This window comes from Syngnathus floridae, chromosome 4 (genome assembly GCF_059516105.1).
Source record: "Syngnathus floridae isolate MCC-2025c chromosome 4, RoL_Sflo_1.0, whole genome shotgun sequence".
NCBI lineage: Eukaryota > Metazoa > Chordata > Actinopteri > Syngnathiformes > Syngnathidae > Syngnathus > Syngnathus floridae.
This window is the reverse complement of record NC_142416.1, coordinates 9,149,156-9,170,935: the sequence shown is the minus strand read 5'-3', so window position 1 is coordinate 9,170,935 and position 21,780 is coordinate 9,149,156. Positions and strand designations below refer to the sequence as shown.

Genomic DNA, 21,780 nt, shown 5'->3' with positions numbered 1-21,780 from the left:
AGAATTGTGTCCACATTGGCAACAAGTTAAAATGTAGAGTATGAAGTATAAAAACGCTATGTGGAGGTTGTATTGACTGAAAATTAAATTCAATGCAAACATTCAGAAAATTAAAACTTAGTCGGGCCACTTTTGACTGATGTGCATCAAAGGGTAAATCCTGTAAATTTTATGCGAATTTTCTTCATAACATTTTATATTTACCATGACAACAAATAGAAAGAAGCCTTCTAGTTTATGGTGCATTTCTTGTTTAAGATATTGTTTTAATGATGCAAGAAAGGTGCCCCTCAAAAATGAGAAATGTGAATGAGCAATGCAAATGAATAGGACCCAACAGTACTTAATTCAAGTTTAATGTTTTCAGAACAAAGAAGTAAAGGCGCAAATTCTCATCAATTCAAATAAGTACTTTTTACATAGTATCTCACATTAAGATAGGAGGAGATATGTAACTTTGTGAGAATAGGAAGCGGACGAACAAACACATGGAAAAGTAATAACAAACGAATTTCATAGCCCTCAAGAGATCTTTGAAAATGTACACGTGATGTAAATCAAAGAGGCAGGATACAGAAAACGTGAAGGGTCTCCGGTATCTCAAACATTGAATTCACATGGTATTGAAATACTGGATCAAGAACACTTTATGCCCATGGCTTCAATTACTAATTTCACCTAAGCAGTTATACAAATCTAAGGTGTACTCAAAGTGAAATAAAACAATAATAATGACTACTTGGGTCTGCTTCTATTTCTGCATATTTAATCACTATACCAATTAAAGGAACTGGATTAATGAAAAATTAGAAGGTATGGTTAAGATGGCTGTTTGGGTCGAGACATGCTTCGGAGTGGGCAGGAGGGGATTCGAAGGCCAAGTACGCCGGAGGGAGGGAGTGTGTGCAGTAACATACATTTTACAGGTATGTCTTCTTTTCACTACTGTTTCCAGCATTCAATCTTATACATCCATACATGATAGCCCTCATTCTGAGGAGGTAAAACGTTTCACATTATTGCAAATATTCCACACAAAAATATCTTGACCTTTCATTTGGAGTTAAAAACAGTTTTGTGTATCTCAAACATGCACGGTAAGTATCCTTTGGAGTTCTTCTCGAGTATTAAGTGCCCATAAAGAGAGCATTTGATGACTCTTGGCAATTTACAGTCAAGTCATTAATGCTTCTTATCCAGTTAACTAGTAAAACTGTTGACAATAACAATTATTAATTGACCTTGAATGGAGCAGCTGTTTCTATGCGAGTCTTACAAAGGCTAAAATGGTGTTTATTGACAAATGGCTCTTAAAAATGGCTATTAATTTACAAATTGCAAACTGATAAACCCAGTCACCACGTGTACCATGTGCATGCAGTAACACACCACTCTGTTTCGACCCCATCAAGTAAGTCTAAAACAGTAGCACTCCTTAACTACAACTAATACAGTCATGATATCTTTTTTTAACTAACACAATCAAATGATAAGCATCATAATAAAGATATTCATTGAAATGCACTCACAAATTACATCTCACCCCCCGCCCCCCCAAAAAAATGTAAATGAGAGCAGCTCTGCCAGATTACGATGATGACCTTGTATAATTGAGGCAAGTTGTCTTTTAATTTGGTGATCGCAAGCACCCACACTAACACAAACTTGCTGAGCCCATAGTGGAAAAAAATAAAGATGAATGACCTATTTATTCCCTAATAAAACACACGCACACGCAATCACACACATCTTGGCTCAGTTTGCCTTTGTGCCTGCCGCAGTACATAAAGGTCACCTGCAATCAGCCCTCACCATTACCACTATTACAATGGACATCTCAATGGTTAACTACAAACAGTATTGTTATTGCTTCAAGCACTAAAGAGTAAGATGCTGGTCAAGTATGCTGTACATGGCATGATAAAGTTATCAAAAGATGGTGGGGCCCTGCCACAGGAAGCTATTACGTGAAAGTCAGGATGCTCAGAGAATATCCGGACACTAAGCCAACATCAATAAAAGGCAATTACCATCCGTTGACTCAATTTGTATTGCCATGATTTAATAAACCCCACCCACTCAGAAACTTTGTGTTTTTTGAAAACATACGCATGATATCTGAATCAGGTCTGAGTAAACTTGTGTTTTCGTAAGTGCAATCAACTCCGACATTCACATTGGAGTTGCAGGCAACAATCTAGAACTTTTCAAAAAATGTCAATGTAAATTTTAAAGAAGTGTGCTGGATTTCCCACCTGTTGTCCACATTGAAAACATCTTTGTGTTAACATAACAAGAGCAATTTTTTTTGTCAAACATTTACGTGTTGCATGGCAATATGTAACAACTTCCATTCTGCTACAGTGGCGCACATGAATGAGTGGTGCGTCATCTGATTATTGCCTGCAGAATTTTGGAGTGGAGTAAATGCATGTACAGTACATAACGGCACCTCCAGTGACTTTGTCCATTCAGACCTGCCACTCCTGGGATGAAAATATTGCTTCTTACCTCCAAAAATCAAACAGTTCAGTGTGTAGCCTTAAAGTTTTCCACTGTAAATAAGCCACAAACTGAAATTCTCTAAATGCTTGGTCTCATTTGTTGCCCAGCATAGACACCAAGACCTTTGTGCAAAAAAATAAGAAAAAGAAAAAAAGCCCTTTTAAAGGAGGTAACACAGTCTCTCTCTTTTTTTTTTTTTTTTTTTTTTTCGATCCACGATTTGTCGTCTGCTGGTCAACACCCACGGTAATAAAGTCAGAGTAAAGAGGTTCTTGGGGTTATCACCACGTAGGAGACAGTGCTGTCTATCTGGAGATCATTGAGCTGGACTGGGACTGGTTGGATGAAGTAGTGGCAGCGCTGAGCTGAGAGAAGCCACTGTGGCTCGACTCCAGGCTGGTCATTGAACCCCTGCAAAAGGAGACACAGTCTGGTAAGGGAAAATAACCTTTACATTTTTTCCCCATCGACATGGCCCAAATCAGTTTGGCCAACTGAAGGTCCATCATGTGACCATAACGCGCACCCACTACCATGCAGTAAAGAAAAACAGTCAACGGCACTCAATGCTTTAGAGTAGTGTTTCACAACCACTGTGCCATGAGATGTTCAGCTGTGCCGCAAGAAATTGTCCAATATTACGGAACACATTGTAAACCGGTTTGCCAAAACACTGGTTAGTTAGCGCAAGACCTAGGTCAGCCATTTGCTAATTGCACGTGCGTGAGATTTCAAATTGTGTCGTTCTGATTTTGCTGCATCGGCACATATTCAGTTTATGTGTGTGCTGCTGTGTGCTTTTGATAACAGTGACACTCTGACGACTGTGGTGCGTTTGCGGACTAACAGAAACCCCACCATGTAGATCGACTGGAGAACCTGGATTGTGCATTTTTCACCAACATAAACAAGTCGCGACACCTTCACTGTGATAACCACTCAGCTGCTGCCAGAACCGCAGGGCGGTCTTTAAACGTGACTTTGTACTTCATGTTGCAATATTTATAGAGCTAGTTTAAAACAGTAAACACAGTTATGTTGATTCTTTTGGATTTTAATCACAATCACTTTCAATAGTTTATTCCTTGTACTGTCAAAAACCTTTTAAAAAAATATTTTATTAACTTTTATATTTATTATTTATTCACTTTTATTAGGAAAAATAAATAGCATTAAAAAAATAATTATTATTCAACTCTCTACACAAGTAGGACTTTATATAGCATTTCACAAAGTCTTTCGTCATAACGTAACTAATTTGAATATAGAACCTAGTGTAACAACAGATTTTTGTTGGTGATGTGCCTCGAGGTTTTTTCCAATGAAAAGGTGTGCCGTGGATGAAAACAGGTTGGGAAACACTGCTTTAGAGCCTAACAGAGGCCACAATAACAGTGTATCAGCTCAACTACAGTAAGTTGTTTTACTGTGTATGACACGGAATAAGAAAGGGCTATGTCTTGTTCCAGGCGTTATATGGCTGAGTCTATCTTAACTCTTTGCATGTTGTGTCGCTTGTGGAAAACCACAAACACATCCTAATGCTGACTAATTATGTACAGTATGCCACGCTGATAAAGATGGAATTGGATTCCATTAAAAAACAAAAATACAGTAATCGCAGTTTAGAAGGTTTGTCAGGTGAACATAGTCGCGAATTCCATTCCATTCCAAGAGCACCAGTTGTGTATACATTCAATATAATCTTATTTGAGTTGTCAACACACCCCCAAAAAAGTTCAACACTTTCTTAAACAAAATGTTTAAGATGTTGCGATCATATCTGTAGTAAAAGACTACAACACAAAACAGCTAGTGCAGTTTTAGCAGTTCTTGAATCCACATTGCATTAGGAAAAGAATAGTAAGTAGCAGTTTCAAGACTTCAATAAGGCCAATGATTGCTAGTATTGTTAGTCATGCAAGCAGAGCGATAGTCAACAGGCTCAAAGCCAGACTGTGCTCAGGACATTGTGATTGCCCTAGCCAGCTGCCATGGGGGTGGGTCAAAAGCGGAAATGACGACGGGGTAGTGCTAAAGGAAAAGGGGCAACCTCTGCGCCACTTACAAACTCTGCACGTCGCAGCAAGCCATTCTTCACAGGAAGAAGAAAGAGAGGCAGGAGGGGGAGGACAAAAAAGAACAGAAATGCGTTTGACAGAAAAAAAAGAATATAAAAAAAAAGTCTGGGAAAGTAAGCATCCTCATTTCAATACTCAAGGATAATATACGTAGTTCTTGCAGTATGTGCAGTGCATAGGAAAACTGCAAGATCTTGGGATTGAAAAGTTGAACTCAATATAGAATTGAGGTTCAATCATTTCAATGAAAAAGGCCAACTGGTTCGGTTACCAACCTGAAGTCCTCCGAGCCCAACACCTCGGTGTAGTACATGACTTTACACTTGTGCGAGGAAACTTGCAGCGTAGCCAGCACATCGTCCACCCGAGGCAGATTGGTGGCCGAGCAGGCCGGCATGTTGTGGAACTTCCATTGGAGGATGTAGAAACCTGGCCAGCGTGTAATATGGGAGCCCTAAACAAAGCACAGGGGTGTGTCAGACAAATTAGGAAAAAAAAAGTGTACGACCAGATTTATTGATTAAACCCTAGATTCTCAAAACCTTACCTGCACACTTTCTCCTTCCTTGCAGGTCAGAGGGGACTCTACCATACTGTAATCTTGCCCCAGCGTCCATGACTTGTCTATGAGTTGCACATTGTTGCCACCTGGGGAGGTGATCCCGTGAGCTCCCAGTGGGTCTTTACGCGGTGGCTGTGGGGCACGCTTGGAGTGGTAGATGTTGAACACCACATCACCTTTACACACATCAAAGTCCCACGTGATGACTGAGGAGGCGTCAATGATCTCAATCAGAAGCTGTTTAAAAGAAGGACATTAGGAAAGAATAAATATTCATAGCTTTCAAATTATATAGAGAGTCCCTCTCAAGTGGAAGGGAGACATGATTATGAATATTTTGTTATGTACGTACGTACAAGGAGGGTGGCTTTGAGTGACAATTATTTATTTGCTTTGGTAAAATCCTGTTATATGAGAGCAGGTATGTACCATAATTATGTCATAAGAACATTGCATGAAGGACTTGAATGATGCAGTCGACAGGTTTTAGCCACAAGATGGCAGACCTTTCAACAAAACAAAATCTAGGCAGCACATTGCTTGCTCTTGTCCTGGCCGACATATCACTTTTAAGCGCTTTGGTAGATTGTCTCTTGACTTGGTTGCCTTGAGCACAAAAAAATAAGGTTTACATATTTATGTTGTTTGTTAGATTAGGTTGCTTAATAAACTCATGAAATGAGAAAATGAAAAGTGTCATCACTTTCATCCTCTTGTTATGGTTGTGCAACTCAGTCTCACCTCATGTGGAGCTCCCTTGAAGATGCTGGCGCTTTGGTAGATTGTCTCAGTCCATAGACGAACATCTTCGTTCTCAAGCTCCTCTGCAGTGCGGTACATCGATTTTGGGACCAGGCCTCCCTCAGGTACCTCGCACTATAGAGAGAGCGCACGTGTGCAACCACGCATTAAACTAGGTCAGTAAAAGCAATCTTAGAATCTAACCAAATTCTTTAATGCGTGACTCTCAACTCACCATACACTCGCCGCCCAGGAAGTCAGGGATAATCTCCTTGTCTATGTAGTCCACCAGGCCACCGGGGCCCTGGTAATCGTTTCCTGCATAGATTAAGAACTTCTTGCGTGTGTTTTCGTCGATGAATGGACTCACCTAAAGTCAGGAAACATCACAGTGTTTATCAGGTTACATGGTGACCAAACTGGCTAGATACAGAGAGAAGGCAAAAAACATCTGCACAGAATGTGCTCACTAACATTTTTCTGTAAATGTTTTTTTTTACGCTCAAATCTATACATTGTTTTCATTAAATGAGAATGTAGAACATTGAGATTTTTTAGTGTGCAGTGTTTGAACATAAAGACAACTGAAACACTTGATTGATTTGAAACCCATCAAGCATGAACTCGTTCTTCAATATAGCTTTCTATAATTCCAAGAGCCAGTGGTTGCCATTGCTCACCAGAGTCCAAAGGACTGGGAAGACTCTGGGAGCTCTCAAGATAAGCAGTCGTCCCAGCGTCTCTGGATAGTTGGCCTCTACAACCTCAATAATCCTCAACAGAGCCTTGACTCCTGGTCGCCACAGGTGACGCATGTTTAGACCCTCCAGATCCACGAGACATGTCCAGCAACTGCGCACAAAAGAAGTCGACAGAAGCACAAACCGATAAGCAACCATTTAGAACGTGCGAGTTGAGTGGTGATAGCAATGAATGCTAATTCTAGACTCTCTCTCTGGCTACCTTGACATCCTCCTGTCTAGCTCTTGGCAATGTGCAGTATAACAGCTATTCATAGTTAATATGCCATCCAGTGTGGCTCAGATCCCTGCACGCACCTCCTGCTGAGATGCCTGAATAATACCATCTTCATTCCTTGCCCTCACTCTTCCCACCATCATCCCACTTGTCAACTAAAATGCTTGATTGTCTTCATTCTGCTGAATATATGATTCATTGCACTGGACTGCCTCATAGAGTGCATGCCAGCTATAGAAGTGAGCATAAAAGCTAATTACAAGCCAACTACATTCTCCAAAACAAATCTGACTTGGTGTCATTTTAATTCAGTTTACCTGATGGGACGACCAAACACCTTTGTGTTCTCTTCGCAGCGTCTCAGCCCCTCCTCGTTGATAGATAGCACCTAAAAATGAACAGACCAGAAAATGATTGTGACATTTCAAAAATTTAGCAACTCTATAAGCACGCTGGATACATTTTAGGTGCACTATTTATAGAAGGCAACTGTGTGTATGCTATGATTTGAAAAAGCGTGTCTCCTTTGAGACACTGGACTTTAATTACCTCACTTGTAATCTGAATGGTTTACATCGGAAATTAACATGAAATGTCATGTGAACAGTTAATGCAACGTAAGTACTATGCATACATGTCTAAGCAGAGATTCTTCTCCAAGAGCTCGGACCAGTCCTTTGGTGTCCATCTGGCCAAGTCTTAGGACGTACAAAGGCCGACCATCTAGAAGAGACAATATGGAATAATAGACATTAAAATGACTTGCAGCAATTCTACAGTTTACAAGGTTGTATATTAAACCGCTGAGTGTGAATCAGTACAGCCACCCTCTCTTCTGTTATGTAGACATGGAAAATCTTTTGTGAACATGAAACACAAACTTTATCTGTACATTCATCTGGGAAGAGAAGTCAGACTACAAAAATACATTTTACACAGGATGTGACACAATATACCAAAGCCAAAGTGTATGATGAAAAATGTATGATGAAATGTGTTCTGAACGGTTGCGATCTAACCAGGGTTGAGTTCATTATCATGTAACCCGAGTCTAAAAGAAACCCGAGAGCAAAGATCTTGGCTAACTTTGCAAGACTAGCCAACATAAATCATGGATGTGTAAACAGCAGGGTTGGATGTTTTAACCTACCTCGGTCATGGTGGTGCCAACCCCCCGTGTAATAGTCCTGAAGGACTTGTGGTGAACTCCATGTCTCAAGAAGATAGTCTACTTGGTGCTGCTTCCTCCAGGTCAGTGACTGGCACAAAATTTCACGAGCCTTGTCCATGTTGAAATCCCTAGCGCGTAAGAATCGCAGGATGTGTTCATCCTTGGGAATCTGAAATAAAGATGGTGGCAAGATATTGTAAAAGAATGGATCAAAATGTACAGCATTTCTAATGATACTATAAATGAATCTCAGATTATCAGTAATTATTTACAAATTGTCTTGGTTGATTATATTCCTGCAAATACACAACCTGTGCAAAGTTGCATGTCACCTTTCCCTTGTGGGTCTCCTGCAGCCATTTACGAAGTCTAATGAGACAGCTTTCCTGCAGGGGTGTAAGATCACCAAGATAGCGTTTGATATAATCAGCATCCAGTTTATCTGTAAATGCAAAACAAAACAAACAAATCACACCTCAAATTGCCTAATTGACATGACATGTCTAATTACAGTTCGCAGAAAGCACTAATTCAATTATTTCGAGTGGCCAGCCACTCATATTTCAATTATCAGCGAAACAGACCTTCCGGTGTGCCAGCCAGAACCTCGGTTAGAATATCTGCCTGGAGGCCGGCGCTGTCCTGCTTAGCATCCTGAGAGGTGCTGTCCATGGCATCACTGGTCAGAGGGATGGGAACAGCGGCAGTGACAGGTTCCTTGGGGTCAGGAGGTGGGCTGCTAAAGAGACTGGTTGGTCTGGTGGGAGGCAGAGGGAGAGAGGTTGGACTCCATCGTGGCACATGAGTGATCCCATCATCTTCTAGCTCCTTTAAGTAGTACTCTATAATTTCCTTTCCCTGCAAAAGAAGAAGAATAAAGTTATGACGTTACAAAATTCCAAGCAAAAACTGAAAGAATGAAATTGTCTACTACGGGTCTAGCAGAGGACTGATATGCCTTCTTGTGTAGTGCATTATTCAATTGAGGATATGCAGGTTTTATGAAGCAATTTCAACTTCGATTGAAAAATGATCTAATAGAATAGAAAGAAAAATCCAAAGTCCTATTGACCACAGAGAAAAACCCAAGTATATTTATATATCCTTGGAAAAGAACTACTGCATCGATGCAGCACCAAGAAGTTGGTCAACGTCATTCTGAAAAAATAAACACACAAACACCTTTTTGATGCTGCTGGCATATTGTTTCATTGCAATCTTTTCCACTGTGCTCTCAAAGCCAAAGAAAGACTTGATGTCAAGACTGGCAGACTGCTCAAAACAAGTCCAGTCTTCATTCTCGGGGTGAACCTGGAAAATGTGAGAACATACACAATACATGAGTAAAAAAGGGGAGCTTTGCTGCTATTGTAACAATGAATCACTTGACTTCACTAGAACATGATGCACAAAGAGAAGTATTTGCGCTGCATTGTGAATTGAAGTATGCTTGTGTCAGCCTATCCATATAAAATTAGCCAACCCAAATGACAACCTTGGCGGTTAAAACACAGGTCAAACAAATGAGAATGTACTGGATAAACATTCATCAGCATTCAACATGGGAGGCAATGAAGCATCATTTAAAGATCAAAATCCTAGGCAAAGAGCAAAATTATATTTTATATCCAACAGCAGATTCAAGCATATTTATGATAGCTTTGTCGTGTTTCATATAACCAGGGAACGTTTTTGTCATGTAATCCAGAATAAAAAAAAAAGCATCAAAATTCAAGTGTCAAATGCAAGACACTCAGTAGCTTCATCCCCCTTGGCAACGAAAACATTTCCGCTTTAGCCAGGTCCATTAGCATTGTGTAATTAGGCTGTCCAGCTGAGTTACTGCTAACACTGTGTTAACGTGCACAATAAGAACCACTGCGGAGCATTGAAGCTAAAATTAGAGCCCTGAATAACTGGCTGCTAACGCAACGTCCTTGACCTCTTTAGCTGAGTGCACCTGTGCATGCTCATTCATTGAGGAGTACATTTGAACTCACAGATCATCCAACAGTAGATGTATACTGGTTTCAGATCACTATTACAGAGCTTTCAGTCCAGGGGAACTGATGAATTTCCAAAAGACATCAAATGTGTAAACCACATCTTATTAAGGCACACTAGAATGTGCAGGTGTATTTACCGAGTAGCAGCATATCTCATGGATGATGACCCTGTTGGAGAAGGTCTCGTTATGCGATTCAATGTGAAGTGTCCGCTCCTTTCGATTGAGCGTATTCTTCTGGATGAAGTAGACATAGTCGACACCAGCAATCTGCAAACCAGACACAAACAATCTTTATAGAGAGACAGCTTCAAAGGTACTGCCAATACATACTGTAGAGTAACAAAGTCAAAAGTATAGTTATTTAAAAACTTCAGAAGATGATCTTTATGACAGCCAATTGAATTTAGGGTGTCAATTAGTGGTAGCGTGAAAGGTAGATTACCCGTTTGAGAAGGCGCGGGGCGTCCACATCCAGGGCACAGCGCCGCTCAATCTTATGAGTAGATCTATCCTCACTTGTCTCTTCATCGACCACGTCGCTTGCCACAAACATGGGGATAAGGTGACATGTGGGGAACCGGCGCTCATAAGCCTGGAAGAGGAAAGAGGTGCCAATTTATGTAATACTGACAATCATTTCTCCTCATTACATGCAGGGGGCAGATTATTGAAGTACAGTGATCCCTCGCTACTTCGTGTTTCGTTTATCGCGGCTTCACTACATCGCAGATTTTTTTTTCCAAATTAAAAACAATTCAAAAGTCAAAATACAACTTCTAAATTGAGGAAACATGTGTCTAACCTTTAGGACAATGTAGTTTGCTCCAAAAGTTCGTTTACATTTCTTTAGAAGTCCATTTTCGCGTGTTAGCACGATCACGAATTAGCATCTTTCCGCTAACTCATTAGCCTGCCCAGTACTTCTTGATGGTGACCGTACTTCGCGGATTTCACTTATTGCGGGTGGTTTTTTGAACCAATTATCCACGATAAACAAGGGATTTCTGTACTGTATATTGCTTACTGATATTTGAAATAGCAAATATAAAATAACACTCGGTTAGCTGTTTACATTCACATCATCAATGCCTTGCAGATAGTTGGAAACTGTAGAATTTTGACAGCAATCCACAAACACAGGGTTGCCGCTATTAAAGCAATGTACAGTAATGTCTGGATTATAATTACTTAATCGCATGCGTTAAAGGCTGCGGCTTTAAATGTAATGCCGTTAATTTATGGATTTTTAGTAAAGAGCTTCAGGCTGCCAAAAGATTTACCGTAATTTTCGGACTATAAATCGCGGTTTTTTTTCATAGTTTGGGTCGGGGGGGCGATTTATACTCAGGAGCGACTTATATGTGAATTTTTTCGCAAATTTTTAAAATTCCAAAATCCGTGATGTAGTGAAACCGCGATAAACAAACCGCGATGTAGCAAGGGATTACTGTCATTTGACTTGCAAGTGACGTCAGCAGCGCGGCGGTTGTTTACATAAGGACAAAGGATTCTACCACGGGATGACGAAGATGACGAAGGGCCCCACGTTGGAAGGATTTAATGATTTGGAGTGACACAAGGTTTGAAAAACGTATTTATGTTATAGTTATTTGATATATTTTATTTTGTGTAGCAACTTATATATGTTTTTATCGTTACAGTTCAGTAGTTGTTGGCTCGTTGAACTCTTGTTTTGTTAAATAAAGAGCCGTTTACCAAACCCATGTCTTTCCTGGTACTTTGTTAACGCTACAATATAGTTATATACTAGATCTGTGCGGCGCGCGCGCGGCGTTATTGACATAAAGGACGAGGAATTTGAGCGATGGATTTAATGATTAGGAGTGACACAGATGGTTTGATAATATTTTTGTTATATGGTAGTTATTTGAAATATACTTTATATATCGTTATATGGGTCTGTTGAATAATTAGAAATGCAACATACGAGTCCGACGTCGGCGGCGCATATGCTGCGTACGCGGCTTTGTTTACATAAAGGACGATCGATGGATTTAATGAATTGGAGTGACACAGATGGTTTGATAGAAGTGTTATTTATGTAATACTTATTTGAATAACTCTGAACGTTACTCAGGCCCGTTCTCAGCTCCTTGTTTGTGTATATGTCACGTTAGCATACCGTATCGTTAAGCCTGTTGTTGCTGGCTCATGTCTGTTCTTGGTGTTGGATTTTGACAAATAAATTTGCCCCAAAAGTGCGACTTACACTCCGGTGCGACTTATATGTTTTTTTTTCACTGTATTGTGCATTTTATGGCTGGTGCGACTTATACTCCGGAGCAACTTATAGTCTGAAAATTACGGTACCGATAGTCTTATTTGACCCATGAAATTATGTCACAGCAGACCAATCAAAGTCTCAGAGCATGTGCACTGCCCATAATAAATCATCATATTAGTCATTTACGTAATTCAGTCGGAACATTGGATGACAATTATTTTTCCCCAAAACTAGAAGCATGCAAAGTACTAAAGTGAACACTCACAGTGTTGACAATTGCAACGGGGAATATCAAAGAGAGCTGTGTTGAATAAACGAGGCCAGCGGGTTCGCTTTGCGTTAGTCCATGAAAAAGCGTTCTTAACGTCCCACAAGCGGCATGCTACGCTGCCAACATAAAAATACTGGTAGGGTGCGTCATCCTTGTGCCTCACTCTCTCCAGTCATGTTTTGGTAATATACAATGAGTACAAGGGGTTCACAAATAATAGGATGGTAGATGACAAAAAACCTTGAGTACTGAAGTCAATAATAGTCTGATATTGCACATCAGCGGTCCAAACAATATGAATAAAGTAAACATTTCTTGAGTTGCCATTGCCAAGACCAGCAGCCGTCTTTCCTCTGTGAATGACTGAATGCTGAACTTTGTTATTCACCAATGTTGCTCTGGAACATTGTATATAATATTTGTCCTGCTGTCAGCACAATTGCTGACTATTGACGCTGCTTGCCCACGGAAAATAGAGGTCAACAATAAATGCTTTGTGCTAACATTGGCTTCAACATGGCCAAACAAAAGGCCTCAAAAGGCTAGCAGCCCAAAATGTTTGTACCTAAGTTTGTTTCCAACCAATATTTGACATGACATCCAACACAGCATGAGAAAACATGAGCTTAATGAGTAGTTTTCTGGGTCCTCGTACACACTTGAACCAAAATTATTGGGACCCTCCTATTAATGTAAGTAGCTTTTGAGCGACATTCTGCTCAGGAACTCGGAACGTGATGAATTAATCTGTGTGCTATGAACTTTTGTTTTATCAGTAGTCTTTTCAGCAGAAGTATTACGTCAGTCCCTTTTCCACCAGGAACCGGTTTACCACTTTTTACCACTTGCTGTTGACTGGAAATAACATTATAGTGCCAAAGGGCTCAGGTAATGACCTATCGCGGCTCAACCGTTTCCTGGTTTTGGTCATGTGACGTTTGCAAGCGGATACTTTAGGCACTGTCACTTCAACCTACATGCGCTACCCAGTACCGAATGGCACACGAACCAGTACAGTGTCGTGGATCGGTGGTTGGGGTACAGTGAAGTACGTCACTATTTTCTTGCCCTTATTTGAAGTCACCCCAACTTGAATCTTGAATGTCGAGATAGTGTTTGATTGGGAACAACAGGCTTTTGTCTGAACAATTGCAACAAAAGAGTCTTCAGTCTCTGCATGCCAGACCACCCACTTGTTTTCAAGCAGAAATTTCAATGCTACAGTCCACATTTAAAGGAAGAAAATGGAAGAAAGAGAGAAAAATGGGAAAAACCTGCTGCATGCAACTCTTAAGCCCTAAATACCATTAATTGGTAGGCCTTTTATTGAAATCTGCCATTATATCAGCCTGTACTACGCAGTACGATTTGACATGTTAGGTTTATTTCAGGACAAGAAAGACGATGTAAGTCCAGTAAACATTGTGTATAGTACAACACTATTTTGATTCAATACCGGAAAAGTCGAAGCCCTTTTTCAGCAGTGCCGGATGTGCAAAGAGCCCATTGTGTCTTCCTCAATTTTCAGAGGAATTAATGGGTAATGACTGATTAATGACTGAAAAAGACACAGAAAGACAATTGCAAGTCAGTTGATATACTGCTGCAAAGATCTGAACTGGCACACGATGACGCATGATTGCAGTGCAAAATGAGATTGTGACTATAGCGAGAAGTGTCATCTGCTTCCAGCAGAGTAAAACCGGAGGGGGGAGGGGAGCTGCAGAAGCAGTAGCTCGACCTTGCAGACAGGGAAAAAAAGGGTGAATGAGTGTCTTGTGATCAGTGAATGAAATCGGCTGCAGAACTACCATTGGCTCCAATGAGTCACATGACCTTGCTGCATTCGGTTAGAAGCAGCACAGCATGATAATAAGATCCTGCTCACTGAGGCAGATTGCAACACATTTATTTTGGGCATATTAATCTACCAGAAAAAATGTAACATTGTGCAGTGCAGCAGCCAAATAATTTCAACAATACGCCCTTTAAATGTGCAATCCTTGCAAATTGACAGTGCACAACTAAATCTCCTTAAACAGCACAAGAAGAAAGAAAAACAATTTTACACTCGTGTTGATTTCTAGCCTGTAAGGTAAGGTACATCACAATCCAGGTACGGATGTTTATGACTGCAATATGAAATTCATTTTGAGGTGGATGGGAAAAAATGAGGGCAGTGTGGTTGTGTTAAAATCCCAAGACAGTTTCACTAAACGTTTGCATTCCACTCAAGCTCAGATGACAGCAGGTCACATACGCATTAGAACAGAGTAAAGCACAGGATAATTCAGCAGCAGAAAACTAGGTTGCGGAAGTCTTAACCAGACATGGCCATAAGTGGGTCAGGACACTCACTACTCAGGGAAAAGGAGAAATGCAGGATGAGTCAGGTAAAGGAACGGTGGTTCAGGAGTTAACACAAGACAATATGTGGGCGGTCAAAAGTTTAAAACAGTGTCCTATGTATGACCTAAACAAACATGCACACATATAGCTAGGAAGAATAATGAACTAAATGTTAAAGAGTGCAATAACATGAACTGAATTTATAGGGTATGTATTCCAAAGTACAGACATGAACGACAAGAAGCCATTGTGAAAGGGCTATTTGTATGGTATGGTATGGTATGGTATGGTATGGTATGGTATGGTATGGTATGGTATGGTATGGTATGGTATGGTATGGTATGGTATGGTATGGTATGGTATGGTATGGTATGGTATGGTATGGTATAACACAAAAATGAAAAGAATCTTCCGTGTTTTCTACATTTATTGTGTCGTTACACAACTAATGACAGGGAAGATTTTGTAAACAATACAGACTGAAAGTTACAGCACATCCTGTTTATAATTCTGTGCAAATTTTGTTGCGAATGGTCTAAAAAGAGAACATTCCCACCAGATATACTATTTGCATCTGGATTCTTGTTTTGCTTTTTAGTGTATGCATACCATGAAGACAAAAACAACACTACTATGTATATTGCCAAAAAATCCTTTTATAAAAGCCCTGTTCTACAGTGTGCATCACTGTGAATAAAGTAAACAGAGCTTATGTAAAATAATGACGTCAGCAACCCAGACAAGGTCAACAGGTTACATGTTTCAGTCTGGAATCTCTTCAAAATCCATCATCATTTTCTCACCATTTCAGTAAATGGTATGGTATGAACGGCAAAAAAAAATGCAAGCTAGTTCTTGTGTTTTAAAGAAAAATTTAATGTTCTTTTTGTGGTTACTTAACTAATTCCTAATTATGGATATGTTCTAGCAATAACCGGGCCTTCAGGCCTGAAACAACAGCGCGAGGCTGTGTACAGCTTTTTGACATTCCTGTGGGACTCCACAGAGAAAAGCCCCGAGCACCTACCAGATGATAATAGCAGTAGCAACAACAATATTTCCTGTTATTGAAACAAGGAAGTAGACTTCAGCGACTATTGCAGCTTAAGTTGAAGGCAGTGAAAACAAATGTTGTTGTACTTTTAACCATGTTGAAGGTATTTTGTGACACAAATGCACTCTCTTCAACTAAGTGTTCTTCACCATTCTTACACCACCAATTAGTTGTTTCTATTAAAATGTGAGTCTCATTCATTATGGGTGGGAAATTCACTTTGACAAGATGGATGGAAGTCTGCTTTGTTGGTTATAATGTCCAACTCTGGCCAAAATGATCCAGATAACTGTTGTGACTGGAAGTGTTGCAAAGGTGGTGCAAATCAAACAGCTGTCAGACAGAATGTGCAATCTCTCAAATGCTTTACATGGTGATTACCCAGAAATAAAATCTAAAGTAAGTCCTAAGTAGCCCCTGTGGAACACAGCTTACGGGCGGGAAACCAAGCAGACTTATGTAACAGCACTTAAAGCCACACTTGTGATTGCCAAAAAGCTTCACTAACACCTGTCAGTGTGCAACATGGCCCCTCACGGTCTGTAGAGAAAACCATTGGATGAACTGTAAACTGAACAGAACATAATAGCAGAGGAGCATGACGCACTGGTAAAGTATCAGTGGATTTGAAAGGACTGAGAGGCATTTTCTATTAGTCAAATAGAGAGAGTACACAAAAATTCATCATCGCAAATACTTAAAATTAATCCCCAAGCAAACACACACCCAAAAAAAATCTGCTTTCTGGAGCTTCCGACAGGCCAGTCACATGGTAAGTAACTATTACACATACTGACTTGCAGATACGTAGCTAAAACAAAAATGGAAGTCATCAAACGCAGTAATACACACTACAGACAGAAAAGTGACAAGAAATTAAATTACACAAATTTGTACAAATGGTTAAGTATTCATTAGGATGGTCTTCATACGCAGTGCAAATTAGACCTGAAGATTATATACATCAATATAACCTTCAACTTTCATTTTACAAAAACGTGCAAATATTTGTAATACCAAATAGCCTCCTTCAGCTGCATGTGTACAACCAGGAGTGTGTGCGTGCATGCGTGTGTGTTAGCCCTCTATTAATAGATATATGTTTGCCCCTGTGCTAAGGAGATTTAGTCTTCCTACATCCTCCCGCTTGCTGGAGAAGAACGCCTATTTTTATCTAAGTGAAGTAGCACTTGTCTGACACAACAAGGCTTTAAAAAAAAACATGGATGGCACGCCATGATTAGAGGTGTAATTACTCCGATTAAAGCATGAATAACTGGATCAACAAGTGTCTCTCGAGTGATGTAAAAATGAGGGTAGGTAATGGAACAGAAACTAATATTAAACTAATACAAAATATTAAACGAATAGAAAGATGGACAGTTTTATATTTGGCTTTCTCCGCACTGCTTATTCTAACTATGGCCACAGGTAATGTTGCACCAAGTATGATACCAGTATCGTACTGGGAATTTTGGCTGGAAAAAATGACAAAATACCAAAGTTCTCAAATGGCAGTAATTTAAAAAAACATAAAAATGAAACAATAATCATCAGTTCCAACTCAGACGTGGTGCGCTTGCCATTGCACAATGGCGGAACATGCATCAACTAGTTAAATCATTCTCATGTAAATGATAAAATAATATCTGACGCAATGTACTGTACGTAAGCGCCCGGTGCATTTTGATTCACATTCACATTCAGACCTATGGATAATTTAACGTCTTCAAATGATTGTTACGTATCTGACACGTTCAAACAGCTACTTGACTACAAAGCATTGATAAGCCAGATTCAGTATTTATTGGTTTTCCGCATCAAAGATTTCCATTGTGCTTAACAGAAAATTGTTTTGCCATTTTGCAATGGAGCAAGTTTATGCCAGTGTGGATGATCATGGAAGGTGTGGTATTCAATTGCTTTCTTACACAAGTGCATGTTTGCCTGTATTACGCAACGCTGCGTCAATAGCATGCAATATTCATGTAGACAGGTGGACAATAAAGACACTTACTGCCATCACCAGCTCAAAGGGGTACTTGTACACCCTCACGGGCGACTGGTACTTCTGCACCATGTTTGGAACTGCAGTAACACCAACAACCTGAAAATAAATACGGAGATTTGAAAAAGAGAAAGAAAAGATTATGTAAACCATCACAATAGCTGTAAGAACCAATGCCATAGTTATAGCGTTCGCCTTCTTCTAGTTTTACAACACAAGACACAGTGTATAATTTTGGTGTTTTATCGAGCAGTGGTCCCCAACCGGTTTTCCGCTGTGGACCGTTTCATACAAGTCCATACCCTTGTATTATTGTTACAACAAATGAATACAATGTTGTTGTTTTTTTCCACCAATACTGAATAACTTGTTAACATTAACAATGCAGCTAGCCACCAAATATGATGCTCTCAAGACACTGACATTTATTGACCCATCAGTTTTCAATAATCGTGCATTGGAATCACCTCTTGCCGTAAATTCATATTTCAAGTGTGTCTCCTGGTATTGTCCGTGAAATGCACTTTTCTTTTTCTTCTTTGGATCTAGTGTTGAATCCTCACTGGACCTTTCCTCTATTGCGAAAAAACTTTCCAAATACGTCAGTTTATTTTAAACATTTTGCTAGCTTGTGAATTTAATATTAGTGTCACTCAACCTGGACAACTGGACATGTCAGTCAATGACTGATCTAAAGGACAGAATCTAGTCACTTTTCAAAATAAAATAATGTTCAGCCTCAGCTAACAAATAAACCAGATGTTTCATTTATCCAGTCCAAGGTGGCCCACAGCCTGGTGATTGGAGACCACTGTTTTAGACTATTTAAATCCTACAGGGACCAGTAATGGCAGTGATCAATAAATGCAGCATTGGCTGCTCAACAGACCAACATAAACAGCATCACTGCAAACTAAAGTTGACAGTGGAACCTCACATGTCCCTGAAGACATACCCTTCTACGTAGGTCTCGACTAACACTTATTCACCACATAACATAAAGATATTAGTAAAATCTCAATGAAAATTAAATTGCAACTAGGAACTAAAAGCTACACATTAGACGATCAGTCCATGTTAAACTCAAGTACTGACCCAGGTGAATTTGCCTGACAACAGTGAGCAAAATTTTAGTGTCGCTTCCGAGGTTCACGTGGAAGATGCAGCCATTTTACCTCGAGAGAGGTGAAGTAAGAACAAACAAGCTGGCCGAGGATATACAGTGGAAGTTTTTATTTAAACTGTCAAAATGATTAGTTATTATTTTTTTGCTAAGTTATAAAAAGGTACTGTTTGCAACAACAACAACTTGCTGATGTAAAAAAAAAACATTTTGATTACAAAATAAGTCATTTTATTAATAAAAAAAAAAAGGTTTTGGAAAATTTTGATTGAATCAGAAACTGAAAATCTAATCGAATTGGGGATTGAGTGAATTGTTACGTCTGTAGCATTAATTTATATTGTGGGACTTCAGCTTGATACAAACAAAAATTAAAATCTCCACTCGTGTGTTGGATTGATGCAAACCACGAATTTGATGACAACCATTGAACAAAAATTGGAACAAATAGTAGCATGGCAATAAAAGTAAGCATGTGTCTCAATGTCCTGGCCAAACAGTATGTGCACTCGCAAAGTTATTATTCCAGACAATTTTTTACACTTGTAGCAAAGAATGTTAAAATGCAAACAGTTAAGTTCATAAGTTACATTTGTCTATACATATGTATTCATTCCCATGGAGAAACAAAATTTCAATGTTCAAAATATTAAGAAATTATAGATTGTACTCAATCTTAGAGGTTCCACTGTATGTCCAACTAAAGCTACTGCACAGCAAACACACTCCATGTAATAGAATACGAAAACTGCTCATGCTTTATAGTGGAAGAGACACTTGAAACTGATAAGGAGGGAGGCTACAGTGGCCATGATACACAGATAAAATTGTGGACAGTACTGTTAGAGGAAATAAACAAGTTATGACTAGAAGCAAAATAGTCTAGATTCATGATTGATGTCGTGCAAAGAGTGATTATGATCGTTGTGGTTCTGCTTATTCAGCAAGATGATACATGTTTGTGAACAAACGCAGCAAGGGAAGTTTGGAGCCAGCGGCGTCTTAAGGAAGGATCAGGGTGGGTAAGAAGACTAATAATAACCAGGCTAGGACACACAAAATAATAAGACACTACAGCTATGCTCACACTCATCAATAATTACCGTCATGCTTCAGGGTCTGTCAGAAACTTTGGAGACACGTTAAAACAAGACATCAGAGAAATTGCTGTCAGTTCTCTCATGTTGAGTTCGATAGGTCTTTTATTTACATTTTCGGTGCGAGCAATCACACAGAACAGTGACCGATTTATGTACATACAACTCTCAAATACGTCACTTATTTTTGTGATTTGATGAGTAGCACTAATACGTCCAAGTTTGACTACTATACAAGCTTATTTTTGAAAATATGTAATAACATTATGTGACTGATTATTCTTTTTTTTTTTTTTTTTAAATCAAACTATGGACGTGATGGTGGTGGGGGGGTGGTTGCGGTTTTTGGTTCACATCAGACGTTACACAACAGCGCTGCTGATTGTTACATTGCAAGCCAAACCAACTTTTGAAATTGCTGTTAAGTTGTCAGCGTGTAACTGAATATAAACTTACCAGTTATGTAAGCGGGTGCTTGCCTGGAAATGAGTTGTGCGCAATATTGTTTGTTTCTTCGGCTATCCGAGTAAAGTAGCCATTCTTGTCATCGATTCACCACTTCGCCGGGGTCCGGGAGATGAGCTGGCGCACAAGCTAACACTCGTTAGCTTCGCTGTACTGGCTAGCCATGTAGCTGCTGAATCAATCGTCTTCGCGGTCCGATGGCAAGAGACGCAGAGAGGGCAAGCTGGCAGCCACCAAGTTTTGAGAATTCCTGCTGTCGTGAATGATAGACAACCAAGAGAGGACCATATCCGTCTTCCAGTTTCAGTCTCCTCCTCCTGTTTCCAACCGAGCGCATACGTCATGTACCCGCCCACTGACGTCAGCAAGTTAGGACGCTCTGCAGCAATCGTGCCCTTTCCTTAAAAAAAATAAAAAAATAAATCGTGGCCGGAAGGTTCAACTGAAAGATTGAAAAATTGATTATCTACAACTATCAAGACCGAAAATCACATTAATTAATGATGTGATTGTTGCTTTGCTTCTACGATGTGGTCCTGAATGACTGCAGTCAAATCATTCTTGGCGGTTTTGGAATGAGGGAAAAAAAGCTCAGCAGGATCCCCTTTATTCTACAAGCACGATTTGAGGAAACGAGTCGCTCGTGCTGACGCTCATTTTCATCAAGGCCTGGAATTACTGATGTTAAAACTCCAGTGATTTCATATAAACGAAAAATGCACTTTTACCAACAATTTTAATTTTGATTTAAAATTTTACAAAGACTGCACGGTACAACACCAAACAAAAGTGTCACAAAATGTATAAACGGTATGGAAAATTTAAATGCTGGAGGCGACAGCCCCAATTTTTCTTCAGTGGTACTAGGGCCACTGAAAAACGTGTGTTCTTAAGAGATTTAATTTTTGAATGTTGATCATGTATATTGAATGTTTACCAGCGTTTTTTGTTTGAAAAAAAAAACGTAATAATGATGATATTTTTATTCATATTGGGTGGTGCAATTAATTAAGGGCTACTCTGAGTGTGGTTGCCCGTGTACGGCCATTTGCCGATCCTTCATTTAATGGAAATAATGATCTAGTCTCACTTTACTCGCAAATCATTTAAACGAAGTGAACT

The 21,780-nt window shown here is 39.6% G+C and overlaps 1 protein-coding gene across 2 annotated transcripts; it reads right to left on the bottom strand.

Annotated features, from left to right (window-relative positions):
- Positions 1-340: 340 nt before the first annotated feature.
- LOC148398787 (SEC14-like protein 1) lies at positions 341-20,994 on the bottom strand. Of its 2 annotated transcripts, none has more exons than XM_088373756.1 (16): positions 20,650-20,994; positions 17,983-18,072; positions 10,489-10,638; positions 10,182-10,313; positions 9,221-9,349; positions 8,623-8,896; positions 8,350-8,480; positions 8,018-8,207; positions 7,502-7,590; positions 7,185-7,255; positions 6,570-6,741; positions 6,125-6,259; positions 5,890-6,024; positions 5,134-5,385; positions 4,862-5,040; positions 341-2,916 (listed from the first exon to the last, which is right to left on the bottom strand). In XM_088373756.1, the coding sequence occupies exons 2-16, from the start codon at positions 18,043-18,045 to the stop codon at positions 2,811-2,813; spliced, it is 2,208 nt and encodes a 735-aa protein (XP_088229882.1). In that variant the 5' UTR covers positions 18,046-18,072; positions 20,650-20,994; the 3' UTR covers positions 341-2,810. The 2 variants fall into 2 exon arrangements, with proteins under 2 accessions (XP_088229882.1, XP_088229883.1); XM_088373757.1 differs by having other exon boundaries at positions 8,371-8,480; positions 20,650-20,993.
- Between the last annotated feature and the right edge of the window lie 786 nt (positions 20,995-21,780).

Excerpts from the sequence above, each read along its gene's own strand:
- LOC148398787 (XM_088373756.1), bottom strand. The coding sequence starts at position 18,045 with ATGGTGCAGAAGTACCAGTCGCCCGTGAGGGTGTACAAGTACCCCTTT. Across the intron at positions 10,639-17,982 it reads CCTTTGAGCTGGTGATGGCA|GCTTATGAGCGCCGGTTCCC; the intron begins GTAAGTGTCTTT and ends TTCCTCTTCCAG. Across the intron at positions 8,208-8,349 it reads TGACATGCAACTTTGCACAG|ATTCCCAAGGATGAACACAT; the intron begins GTTGTGTATTTG and ends TCTTTATTTCAG.